Below are 13,960 nucleotides of genomic sequence, written 5' to 3'. Positions count from 1 at the left end.
AAGCTAGAAATGGTTAAGCTTAGTAATTCTTACACGTTACATCTGTTTCTGGAAACTTTCCACTATTGTTACTACACAACTTTAACTCCTTTTAGCTTTATTAAAAAAGGCTAATACCCAAAAGGAAAAGTACTTCCTCATTCAATTTTCAATATTTTCTTCATGATTCCCCAGACTTCCATTGAAGAAATAAGAATTTGCTGAAAACTGTGAGGATAAGGGATATATAGACACTTGATGGTACTTAGGGGTGACAGGTAAGTCAAACCAACGATCTGAATTTGCAAGACAGAATAAGCTTGAAAGGCTATACATCCTCACAATTACTTTTCCTGTTTCTTCTGTTGTCACAACTACCTGTTTTAGAATACCTCTCCGATTACTGTCACCCACAAATCTTCCTATCTTTTGTGATCTAATAAGACTCAAGCACCAACAACAAGAAAGTTGTAAGCTGGGATCCTTAAAAGATCATGTCAAGCCAAACTTGATTCATGAAAGTCTGTGATGTTGTGACATTTCTGAGATGTTACCATTATTAAATACAAAGAAACATTTCTCACAAAATTATGCAAAGTTAACATGGGAAAACAATGGATGCTAGTACATTAAGTAAATAAAGCAGGATATAAAGTTACATATATGCATTCAGATATGTAAATATGCCTGAAGACTAAGAAAATGTACCAAAATGATGAGCAGATACATACATCATTATAAATTTTCTTCTGTATATTTCCAAAATGTTAAAACACTGAGCACATAATTTTATCATGAAAAAAAAAAACATGCCACCAACAAGATAAATCTATGGAATGTTTAAGATTCCAGGGTACTTATCAGTACTACTCACAATAACTAGTTCTTCATCCTTTTAATTATGCATATATATTACTTTCTCAACTACTATGTGAGCTTTTGTTTTTTTAAAAAAAGAACACGTTTTATACTAGATCCAACACAGGATTAGTCATATACTTCTTGAATGTTATCAAGTGGAAGATGTGGATGTGGATTCAAGGAGCCGGGTTCAGGCTGACACCCAGGTTTGGGATAAAAACCATAATCAACACTATAAAGAGCAGATATCACATCTCACACTTTATCAGAGGCTAAAAGTTCATAGGCTTTTCCTAAAAGTAATGTAACTTCTGAATCTCCCTGTCTTCACCTACCAGAATCTCCATGTGATCCTGGCAATTAAGAACACATAGCATATTTGATACTACCTCACTAGATGGGATTTGCTAAAAAATGGGTACGTATTCAGACATCAGGGGAAAAAGTCTTGATGCCTTTGGGATGGAACTATAAGAATCTGATAAGATTCTGTAATTTTGCCCAATAGGATAGACGAGACCAATGTTTTCAAAGAATAATCCTTGAACCAGTAGCCTCACCTGGAAACTTGTTAGCAATGCACATTACCAGGCCCTAACCTATGCTTTAATAAATCAATTCTTTCTCATACATGGCCAAGTCTGAGAACCAGTATCCCAGACCTTCACAAAAACCAAACCAACTGGCTTTTAACAGATTCAAGCCTTCTTGGGAGTATTTCTGCTACATTTTCAGTTCAGTAGTATCTGTGCATATTAACAACTGGCTCACATCAACTGAGTTAACTGAGTCACTAAAAAACTTCAAAGAGAAATGGTTAAAAAAAATCTCATATTTGCAAATCCAAGGAAATATGCTCAAATTTTAAGGGATGCTACATCTAGATGAATAACTGGTGATTATTCTTTTTCTAGTTTCCTATATATCCTAGAATTTTTATAAATGTGTTATATTTATAATCACACAAAAATGATTTTTAAGTAACCACACACCTAAAATTAGCCTGAAACTCGAGTTTTATGACTTGTGAGTTAACTATTTATATTCTGCTTTTATTAATAAAAAGTCAACCTTATCAATTTTCTTCCAAGAAACCTTTCTAGCAATGGTTCTCTCTCTCAAATCTTAGTTATATATTTGTCTCTAGGAATAGTAGACAACAGTTTGAGTAAGCTGAACTTTTAACATGAGCGTTTTTTGCCTTCAATAACAATTATTACCACCACATCATAGCACTAAGAACCCTACATTTTATTTTATTCTGAAAATACTCTTAAGGTAGATATAACTAAATTCTCAGATGAAAAAATTGCTATCAGAACTAACAAGGTAGGTAGGCCAGGACCCAAAATCCAGATTTTTGCAGCCAGTATTTCCTTCCAAGTAGATCTGATTCTAAACTTTACTTCCAGAAGAGAAGTGGCATTTTTGAATTAAGACAGATTCTCTTTTTGAACAGATATCTATGAAATTCCTCAAAATTACTTCATAAAATTGAGAATACTTCCTAGGATTTTGGGGAGGGAACTTAGCTTCTAAATGGTCCCCAATAGTCCTACTTAATTAGGCCAGTAAAGTTAACTTAGGGCTTCCTATTCATTTTGACACTGCAAGAAACACCTGTGAAAACGAATAATAGGGTCCAAATTTCGTGCTCTTTTAACTCTTCACCCATGACTCACCTCTGCCAAATGCTGAAGCCGGGTTAGCAGTGGAGTTCTCTTGTCAGATCCAAGGCGTGTGATATAATTTGATCTTTTGCTAAACACATACAGAAGGTTGAGGACTGCCAGCACCACTTGCATATCAGAAGAAGCCAATAAAGTTGTCAAGTGCTACAGGGGACAAAAAGGTGACTTTGAAAACTTGAAATGCCAACAGAGTAATAGATTTATCAACAATTACAAAGTTATCAAGAAGTTTAACAATATAAAAAGATTTGTAAATATTTGAGCACCTACAACATGCAATCTACAGAGAAGGTGATGGCATCCCACTCCAGTACTCTTGCCTGGAAAATCCCATGGATGGAGGAGCCTGGTAAACTGCAATCCACGGGGTCGCTAAGAGTCAGACACAACTCAGCGACTTCAGTTTCACTTTTCACTTTCATGCATTGGAGAATAAAATGGCAACCCAGTCCAGTGTTCTTGCCTGGAGAATGCCAGGGACGGGGGAGCCTGGTGGGCTGCCATCTATGGGGTCGCACAGAGTCGGACACAACTGAAGCAACTTAGCAGTAACAGCAACATGCAATCTTATGCTCAAGAAGCTTATAATCTGACAGCATGAAAGTCCAATTTAAGTTTAAAAAATGTAAACAGTAGTTCAAAATTACATAGGCATCTCCACAGCAAGAAACCAATGACAAGAGACAAATGTGGCATTTTAATACAGCAGAACTCAAAACATTAACTCTCCAACTAGACTAAAAGTAGAGTAAGATAATTTTTGCTCCTTCTGTATCCTTTACAACAAATATAAAATTGGAGTTAGATAAAATACAGGGTTCTTTATATAGAAACTAAAAATAACAACAGTCGGTGGTACTTAAAACTGTTACAGTGTATTTAACAATAACCCGAATAACAATTTTTGCTTTTTAATACAATAACAATTCACCAATATACTGAAACATTTGGTTAGTGTTAAAATCAGTATGTAATTTAGCTGGAAATGAACCAAAGTATTTCTGACTGCTGATTATCCAGAAAGCTATGGATTTCCTTTTGCAACTTATTTATTTCATCTTCAACAGATTGCTCAGGTGGTATCTTTAGTTCAGTTCATTTCTCTTCTTAAGCCATTTACTTCCTACCTGTTTGTTTTGATTCTGGTTCTTTAATGAAGACAGGAAAAGTAACACAACAAACAACAGGGCACTATCAATAGTGATAAAAACTCCAAAGTTAGGCTAAAGGAAGAGAACTGCTTCTTATACTGATTCCTGATGAATTCAAAAGTTCACTAATTCCCATGCCCACTATACTCTTTTAAGAATACATAGCATGCTATTAACATATATTTTGGGGAGAGGGGAGAAGAGACTGAAAAGCAGCACATTAAAACTTAGAAGAGCACCAAGTCCAGTGATGTCTCAAGGTAATCAAATTATGTCATAGTAAAGTAATCTGGGGCTGTTCTGATAAATTGGAACAAAAATAAATTCCAGAAAATTACCAAGAATACTTCAATACATGTATTACATTCTCATTAATTTCTTTAATCTTAAAAGATGAGAAGAATGTGACAGTAAAGAACCTTCTCATCAACACTGTGAAGGGTTTGTTTAGCCAAGAAACATCCTACCATTGTCTTTGATGTTGAAAACTCCAGAACTTCATAACGAAAAGGAAAGAATCATCAGAAAGAAATAACAATTTGACTATTCTGGACAGGAAGAATTCTAGTAAAGAACAGACTATATAGGCTTAAACCTCTCCTACCTCTATGGAACTATACAGATGCCGGGAAAAGCTGTACTCAATGAGTAAGGCTGTGAAGTTCAACACAGCCAAGAGAAGCATTTTCAGTTGTTCTTTTTCCGGCCTATCACACACGAGCATCCATGACATATTCTCCACTGTCTGTCCAGCATCTGCCAGAATCCCATCGAAGCGGTCCAACAGATCCACCCAGTGATATAACTCGCACTGGAGAAGGGAAGAGAAAGAGGAATATGTAAGAACAAGGTAAAAGTACTGTGTGGGTACTTTGCAGCTGAGCTTTGCTATGATAGATTGTTGATCATGATACGTAGACAAGTTCACCTCCCACCTTTGCTTCTCTTCAATCCCCCACTAATACAGAAACCAATGAGAAAAATCATACTCTGAGCCACATGGACCCGAGTTCATTGTTTTATCCATCAAAACATACATGTTCTAACACCAGGAGACACCACAAAATCTCTGTAGCTAGGTCTTCAGAGAGAGAATTCTGGCTATACTCTGAGGTCTAAAAACACAAGGACTTTCTTTGCTAAAATCCATTTTATATGAAGTGCTTCTTTTTCGAGTTATCGAAAGAAGAGTCTTTTAAACTAAAGTAAAAATCCTGAGACTATCTCAAACTCACATTGTCAGTTAAACTAAAGGTATTTTGGGGTTGAGATTATTTATCATCACCTTAAGCAATCTTCACCCTCAGCAAGCAAAATTTTCCCTTACATTTCTTTCAAAACTTCCTTGGTAACCATTCACAGGCTAAAATTACCAGTCTAGAGATGTGCAAGACATATACACACACACACTAGATGCTTATTAAGCAACTGCTGAATGAGGTCACCTCATTGTGGTTTCTCTTTTGAGAGCATGGGTTTACATACCTTTCCAATGTTCCATGTTTTGATCTGCTGCAGTTCCAAAAGAAGTTGCTCATCATTACAAACTTTGAGTTTGTCTATTAAGGCTCTGCAGTCTGCAGGCTGAGAAAAACAAACGGATATTCACAAAAGGGTGTTTGGGGGTATGAGGGAGACACATTGACAAAGAACAGGGGGAAAAACACCCTTATGTCAACACACACAACAATTTAACTTTTGATAGAACAGACTTAAGAAAAATGGAAAATTTCCAATCACTTGAGATTAATATGGAAATCTTATAATGATACAAGCCATCGGTGTTATTTTTTTAAACCTGGATGAACTTGTAGACAAACTACTTGGAAGGGTACAAACAACAGAAATAAAGGAAACAAGCTAAATATCAATAAAAACAAAATGAAGGAGTCTGTATCATGGTCTCAAAGTTAACCAAAGTGACTAGAAATGTTCAAACAGAGAAACACTGAGGAGTCACAGTGAATTCACAAAGGTGAAGATTAGCATTGACTATATTTTTCACAATATTAAGCCATCCAATTATAGGAGACAAAGACCTTCTGAACCGAATAAAACTAGGACTCCATTCTTACTTGTGGTTCCCATTTCCATATATTCCTGTTCTCTTTTTACTGATAAAAGGGCCTGTTAGGTACCTTGTCAGGTGTGGATTCAGAGTTCATAGTAAGTTTTCAAAAGCGGGATGGCGGGGGGTGGGGGGAGACAGGGAAGGGATAGGGACTGGGACAGAGAAGCTTCTATTAATGGAAGGCAACTGGAAGTGATCATGCTTGCTATTTAACTCTGTAAAACAGTATGGTATGTTGTGAATGGGCCTAGATTTGGAACCAAACAAATCTGGGTTCAGTTTTTAGCTCGATGTTTTACTAAGTTGTTTGATCATAGGCAAATCCAACCTCTTAGCCACAGTTTTCTCATCAGGAAAAAAGACCTTTTAAGAACTACCTTGGAAATGTGAAGCTCAAGTGTTTGCACATACATAAAGCACTTATCTCACATAACAGGAGCATAAATATTGAGAGACAGCATACTGTTACCAAGAACATCAGGCAGTTCAGTTGCTCTGTCGTGTCCAATTCTTTGCGACCCCCGTGGACTGAAGCACACCAGGCTTCCCTGCCCTTCAACAACTCCAGGAGCTTAATGGAATTCATGTCCATCGAGTCGGTGATGCCATTCAACCATCTCATCCTCTGTCATCCCCTTCTCCTGCCTTTACTCTTTCCCAGCATCAGGGTCTTTCCCAATGATTCAGTTCTTTGCATCAGGTGACCAAAGTATTGGAGTTGCAGCTTTACCGTCAATTGTTCCAATGAATATTCAGGACTGATTTCCTTTAGGATTGACTGGTTTGATCTTCTTGCAGTTCAAGGGACTCTCAAGAGTCTTCTGCAACACCACAGTTCAAAAGCATCAATTCTTCAGTGCTCAGCTTTCTTTATAGATCTCTTGACTTCTCACTTTTGCATTCCAATCCCCTATAATGAAAAGGACATCTTTTGGGGGTGTGAGTTCTAGAAGGTCTTACAGGTCGTCATATAACGTTCAACTTCAGCTTCTTCAGAATTCCTGCTTGCAGCACAGACTTGGATTACTGGGATATTGAATGGTTTGCCTTGGAAACGAACAGAGATCATTCTGTCATCTTTCAGATTGCGCCCAAGTACTGCATTTCAGACTCTTTTGTTGACTTTGAGGGCTACTCCATTTCTTCTAAGGGATTCTTGCCCACAGCAGTAGACGCAATGGTCATCTGAATTAAATTCACCCAATCCAGTCCATTTTATTAGTTCACTGATTCCTACAATATCGATATTCCCTCTTGCCATCTCCTGTTTGACCACTTCCAATTTACCTTGATTCATGGACCTAACATTCCAGATTCCTATGCTATACTGTTCTTTATAGCATTGGACTTTACTTCCATCATCAGTCACATCAACAATTGGGCGTTGTTTTTGCTTTGGCACTGTCTCTTCATTCTTTTCGGAGGTATTTCTCCACTCTTCTCCAGTAGCATATTCGGCACCTACCAACTCGGGGAGTTCATCTTTCAGCGTCATTTCTTTTGCCTTTTCATAATTTTCATGGGGTTCTCACGGCAAGAATACTGTAGAGGTTTGCCATTCCCTTCTCCAGTGGACCACGTTTTATCAGAACTCTCCACCATAACCTGTCCATCTTGGGTGGCCATGGGCTTTAGAATTAAGGTAGTCGGTAAGCTACATCTCTGACTCTCTATATCCTCTTTCAAAAAATAAACTAACACAACCTATTTATCTAGCAACGTTGTGAGATTTAAACTAGGGGCATTTTCAGCAGCCAAAACTGAACGTGGAACAACAGGGGCTCAAGGGCAAATTTTTTTTAAAGCTAAGTCTGGTATCTTTCCTCTCTCTAAAATGAGCATTAAGAACTATCTCAATTTCTGTGAAAATTTAAGGCATTGAAAATTCTTGGCACAAAATCCTTCCACAAACCTTGCACCTTTTCTTTCTTTCCTTTAAGTCATACAGGTTGAAGGAGAGGTATGAAGCAGTAGAAACAGGTAACTTAGGAGTGTGAACTACCTGCTCATGCAGTTCACTTGTGCCTTTTGGATCTACTTGAGCCTACTATCAATACCACTTCAATTTCCAATGGCCAAACTCTACCCCCCAGGTCTTAAGCTATTATTCTCCTATTGGGGCTTGCCAGAGGCATCACATAGTGCCTTTGGCTGACACTAAGGTAGACACCTGGTTCTACTAGACCATAATGTTCATGGAGTAGGGCAGTTTACATCATAGCTTGAACCTTTTGCAGTCTTTTCTAGATCCAAACATTACTATCACCATAGAAGTTATCCAGTATATGGATCAAAATAGCATGCATAAACATGACATATGCTGCCTCCAAAATCTAAAGAGTCATGGCATATACTGTTTCTCTACCTTCATGGTATGTGGTACAAGGTGTGGAACTATGTCTCTCACTTGAGAAGGAAATCTTGACATTTCCCAGACTTCTGGTAGGCACTCAACCTTCAAAGGGCACTCTCTGGCACATGTATGTCTAAGGCCTCCTAAGTGCTTGTGTTTTCTGGTCACAAGCCCCAGTTAGTATCAGTTCAGTCCAGTCCCTCAGTCATGTTCGACTCTCTGTAACCCCATGGACTGCAGCATGCCAGGCTTCCCTGTCCATTACCAACTTCTGGAGCTTGCTCAAACTCGTAGTCATAGAGTTGGTATTGCCATCCAACCACATCATCCTCTGTCATCCCCTTCTCCTGCCTTCAATCTTTCCTAGCATCAGAATCTTTATTTTAATGAGTCAGCCCTTCGCATCAGGTGGCCAAAGTATTGGAGCTTCAGCTTCAGTCCTCCCAGTGAATATTCAGGACTGATTTCCTTTAGGATTGACTGCGTTGATCTCCTTGAAGTCCAAGGGACTCTCAAGAGCTTTCTCCAACACCACAGTTCAAAAGTATCAATTCTTCAGCACTCAGTTTTCTTTATGGTCCAACTCTCACATCCATACCTGACTACTGGAAAAACCATAGCTTTGAGTAGACGGACCTTTGTCTGCAAAGTAATGTTTCTGCATTTTTAATATGCTCTCTAAGTTTGTCATAGTTTTTTTCCAAGGAGTAAGCGTCTTTTAATTTCATGGCTGCAGTCACCATCTGGAGTGATTTTAGAGCCCAAGAAAATAAAGTCTGTCACTGTTTCCACATCTATTTGCAATGAAGTGATGGGACCAGATGCCATGATCTTCATTTTCTGAATGTTGAGTTTTAAGCCAGCTTTTTCACTCTCCTCTATCACCTTCATCAAAAGGTTCTTTAGCTCCTTTTCACTTTTTGCCATAAGGGTGGTGTCATCTGCATATCTGAGGTTATTGATATTTCTCCTAGCAATCTTGATTCCAAGTTTGTATTTCATTCAGCCTGGAATTTCACATGATGTACTCTGCATATAAGTTAAATAAGCAGGGTGAGAATATACAGCCTTGATGCAGTCCTTTTCTGATTTGGAACCAGTCTGTTGTTCCATGTCTGGTTCTAACTGGTGCTTCTTAGCCTGCATACAGATTTCTCAGGAGGCAGGTAAGGTGGTCTGGTATTCTTATCTCTTTAAGAATTTTCCATAGTTTGTTGTGATCCACACAGTCAAAGGCTCTGGCATAGTCAATAAAGCAGAAGTAGATGTTTTTCTGGAATTCACTGCTTTTTCTATGATCCAATGGATATTGGCAATTTGATCTCTGGTTCCTCTGCCTTCTCTAAATTGAGCTTGAACATCTGGACGTTCTTGGTTCACGTATTGTTGAAGCCTAGCTTGGAGAATTTTGAGTATTACTTTGCTAGTGTGTGAAATGAGTGCAATTGTGTGGTAGTCTGAACATTCTTTGGCATTGCCTTTCTTTGGGATTGGAATGAAAACTGACCTTTTCCAGTCCTGTGGCCACTGCTGAATTTTCCAAACTTGCTGGCATATTGAGTGTAGCACTTTAACAGCATCATCTTTTAGGATTTGAATTTATTATGCCAGTTAGTATAATAGCATCAATTTAACATACCAGAACAATGTTGTTTTATCAGGAGTATCAAGATCCCTATGGACCTTGGAGTTTACTAAATGCACCAGGGACAAAAGTAAATCTTTACCATCTTGTCCCTGCTACATAAATGTAAACAGACTGAGATTTTCCTTACTCATGGTAATGCAAAAGAAAGCACGTCAGTTCAATGGCTGCATACCAACTGCCACAGTATATACTGAGTTGCTCCAATAAAGATGTCAAATCTAGGGGAAAAAAATCCTTCACACAGCTACTGATACATAAAGTGATCAATAACTGTGCAGCCACTATAGAGAACAGTATGGAGGTTCCTCAAAAAATTAAAAACAGAACTACTATACGATCCAGCAATTCCACTTCTGGGTATTCATCTAGAGAGTGAAAACATTAACTTGAAATGAAACATGAATCCCCATGTTTACTGCCACATGAACAGCCAAGATATGGAAATACCCTAAGTGTCCAATGATAGATGAATGGATAAAGATGTGGTACCTATATACAATGAAATACTATTCAGCCATATAAAGAAAGAAATCTTGTCATTTGTAACAATACGCATGAACCTTGAGGGCACTGAAATACGTCAGAGAAGGACAAAATACCATATGAGCTTACTTATATATATGGAATTTAAAAAACAAAGAAGCAAACAGCAAAAGAAACCCAAGCTCACAGATATAAAAAATAGACTGGCGAAGAAATGTGTAGAGGGCCAAATAAATAAATGTTTTCCTTAAAAATAATACCTAGTATTGATCACAGTATGGGAAATTGGGCTTGCTGCCTGAGGAAAATAGGCATCTTCAGGCCTTAAAAATGTACATAGTCAATGATCTAAAAATTCCATTTCCAGTTTACCCTAAGTAACTTACTAATAGCTGTCAACTAACATGAATCAGGAATTTGCACATAAGCATGACTCCAAGAACAAATCAATAACAAACTACTAGGTAAAAGATAAAGAATCTGAATTTGAATTTCTCTGATTATCTGTAAGGCTGAATTATCATGGAAGTTTAAGGACATCATGCAAGTTTTCTTTTTGTTCTTCAGTTTTGAAAAAATTTGAGTATATAATCGTCAAAAATTCTTGATTTCAAAACATATCAAAAACCAAATGAAAAGGAAATTAACGGGTATGTAAAATATATATACTCAGTACATATGGCATTCAGTAAGAAACTGACATTTCAATGTCAAATACAAAATAAAACATGCAGATAACTGGCATAAGGCCAATAAATGTGAAAATATATGTATTAAGGCATGCAATTAGAACAGTGAAATATATTTTCTTCACCTATTAACAAAAATTTAAAAGATAACCTGCAATGCTGGAGCAGATGTGGGAAGATAACACTTCTCAAACTCATTAGTGTAAAACTGAAGGAAAGGGCAGGAGAACTGCCCATGTAATAATCTTTTAAGGACCGGAACAAATATCAATAGTGATACCCATGGGTGATACCTGCCAGGTAGTTCCAGTTTCTAAAAAACCAAGCGGCCTATATTTAGAAAATGAACTGATTAATTATGTGCCCAATACTTTGCTGAAAACCAGCTTCACATCAAGTAGTGAGGAATTATCAAAGCTATTTTATAGCTGTGAAAACCAGGCGAGTTAATAAACTCTCAGACACAAAAATCTAGTAAAATTCAAACACACGTCTAATTCTAAAGCTTGTGCTCCTTGAACTACAGCATAAGAAGTCTACATGAATGTCAACGATGTTTCAAGACAAGTTGCTGTTTTACTACATTGTATATATGTAAGTGATGATATGTTTGGAAGATCAGTATGGGTGAACTGACTGCAAAGAATTTTTTCCGAAATGAAAATAACAGGCAAACTTTGGATACTTACAGCCTCAGTAGGAGTCTTTTTCAGTTTAGTCCTGTCTACTTTCATGATTCCAATTTTTTGTTTTATGATCTGAAAAGGAAATTTCCCCAAAAGTGAGAACTTAACATTGCAAACTTGAGCTCTACATGCATGGACACAGAAAATACAGAATAAACAGAACGTAAAATTCTTAAAGTAAGAGAGAATCATGATGCAAACCAACTCAGAGGCATAGATATGAGGTAGGGAGGGATGAAGAATCTCTCCAGATAAAGCTGACCCACATCCGTGTACAAGCTGGCCCACCAGCTTGTAATCAATCTAAGGTAAAATTAAAATGTCCCCCACCCCTCACTCACTCTCAAACTCATACTTGAAAATAAGAGTAAAAAGTTTTCTTAAACACACCTCAGGATAGAAAAAATTCACCATATCCTACAATTTTCTGGAAAATTTAGCAATCCCACTTCTGGGAACTTACCCAAAGAAAATCATGAAAGTGTATATAAATATTTAATCACAAGAATCCATACTGCATGACCATGTCTAACAGTGAATTGGAAAGATGCAAATACCCAGAATAGGGTTGGTTTAAAATGGAGCATTACACAGCTGTTAAAAACACTGCACAATTCTATTAACAGTAAACATGTTCACAGTGAAATAAGGCTATGAAACAAAATAACAGTATAAACCCATGTCTAAAGAAACCAGCTTAGAAGGGTATGCATCCAAATGTTACCTTAATCTAATCAAATGGATTATGTATGTTTCTTTTATTTGTGTTTTTCTGTATTTTTTACTATTTTATTACAGTACAGTAAAATAAAGCAAGAAGACCAAAGGATATCTTTATCAACAAATGGTACTTGATCAAGTAGTAGCTATAGGCAAAAAGATGAACTCTGACCTCAACCTTGTATTTTAATATATAAAAATTAACTCAAAATGGGTCATGAGACAAGGATGTGTAGCAAAGGGAACTCCTGTGCACTACTGGTAGGAATGTAAACTGGCGCAGCCACTGTGGAAAACAGTATGGAGGTTCCTCAAAAAATTAAAAATACAATCCAGGAATTCCACTTTTGGATATTTATCCAAAGGCAATGAAAAAACTTGAAAAGATACTTTGTTATTATTGTTCAGTTGCTCAGTTGTGTCTGACTCTTTGTGACCCCATGGACTGCAGCACTCCAGGTCTCCCTGTCCCTCACCATCTCCTAAAGTTTACCCAAGTTATGTCCATTGCACCGGTGATACCATCCAGCAAGCTCATCCTCTTATACCCTCTTCTCCTTGTGCCCTCAATCTTTCCCAGCATCAGGGACTTTTCCAATGATTCTGCTATTTGCATCAGGTGATCAAAATACTGGAGCTTCAACTTGGGCTTCTCTGGTGGCTCAGTAAAGAATTTACCTGCAATGTGGCAGACCTGGGTTCGATCTGTGTGTTGGGAAGATCCCCTGGAGAGGGGAATGGCTACCCACTCCAATATTCTGGCCTGGAGAATTCCATGGATAGAGGAGCCTGGCAGGCTACAGTTCATGGGGTCTCAAAGAGTTGGACATGACTGAGTGACTTAGCAGCAGCAGCAGCAGAACAACTTTAACTTTTTAGCTTTAGCATCAGTCCTTCCAATGAGTATTCAGGGTTGATTTCCCTTAAGACAGACTGGTCTGACCTCCTTGCTGTCCAGGAATCTTCTCCAGTACCAGGAGTCTTTGACCTCAGGAGTTTTCTCCAGCACCACAGTTCAAAGGCATCAATTCTTTGGTGCTCTGCCTTCTTTACAGTTCAGCTCTCATAACCATACATGATCACTGGGAAGACCACAACCTGAACTATATGGACCTATGTTGGCAGAATAATGTCTCTGCTTTCCAACACACTATCTAGGTTTGCCATAGCTTTCCTGCCAAGAAGTGACTGTCTTCTGATTTCATGACTGCAGTCACCATCCACAGTGATTTTTGAGCCCAAGAAGAGGAAATCTATTACTACTTCCACCTTTCCCCCTTCTATTTGCCATGAAGTAATGGGGATGGATGCCATGATCTTCGTTTTTTCAATATTTAGATTTAAGCCAGCTCTCTCTTCCTTCACCCTCATCAAGAGGCTCTTCCCTGTCATTAGAGTGGTATCATCTGCACATCTGAGGTTGTTGATGTTTCTCCTGTCTATCTTGATCCAGCTTGTAGCTCATCCAGTCTGGCATTTTTTATGATGTGCTCAGTGTATAGGTTAAATAAACAGGGTGACAGCAGATCGCCCTGTCATACTCCTTTCTCAATCCTGAACCAGTTGTTTCATATGGGGTTCTAACTGTTGCTTCTTGACCCACATACAGATTTCTCAGGAGACAGGTA

The 13,960-nt window shown here is 37.9% G+C and overlaps 1 protein-coding gene across 11 annotated transcripts in view; it reads right to left on the bottom strand.

The window, feature by feature from the left end:
- HUWE1 (HECT, UBA and WWE domain containing E3 ubiquitin protein ligase 1) overlaps positions 1-13,960 on the bottom strand; it is a 158,201-nt gene that overhangs the window by 107,955 nt on the left and 36,286 nt on the right. For all 11 annotated transcript variants that reach the window (XM_070291618.1, XM_070291624.1, XM_070291623.1 and 8 more), the window contains 4 exons: positions 11,616-11,684; positions 5,168-5,266; positions 4,287-4,493; positions 2,523-2,675 (listed from right to left, as the gene is read on the bottom strand). In XM_070291618.1, coding sequence (XP_070147719.1) covers positions 2,523-2,675; positions 4,287-4,493; positions 5,168-5,266; positions 11,616-11,660 — 504 coding nt within the window. In that variant the 5' untranslated portion in view covers positions 11,661-11,684. The remainder of the gene's footprint in view (positions 1-2,522; positions 2,676-4,286; positions 4,494-5,167; positions 5,267-11,615; positions 11,685-13,960) is intronic.

Source organism: Ovis canadensis, chromosome X (assembly GCF_042477335.2).
Source record: "Ovis canadensis isolate MfBH-ARS-UI-01 breed Bighorn chromosome X, ARS-UI_OviCan_v2, whole genome shotgun sequence".
Taxonomy (NCBI): domain Eukaryota; kingdom Metazoa; phylum Chordata; class Mammalia; order Artiodactyla; family Bovidae; genus Ovis; species Ovis canadensis.
The sequence above is the reverse complement of the archived record's forward strand: the minus strand, read 5'-3'. Positions and strand labels throughout refer to the sequence as shown.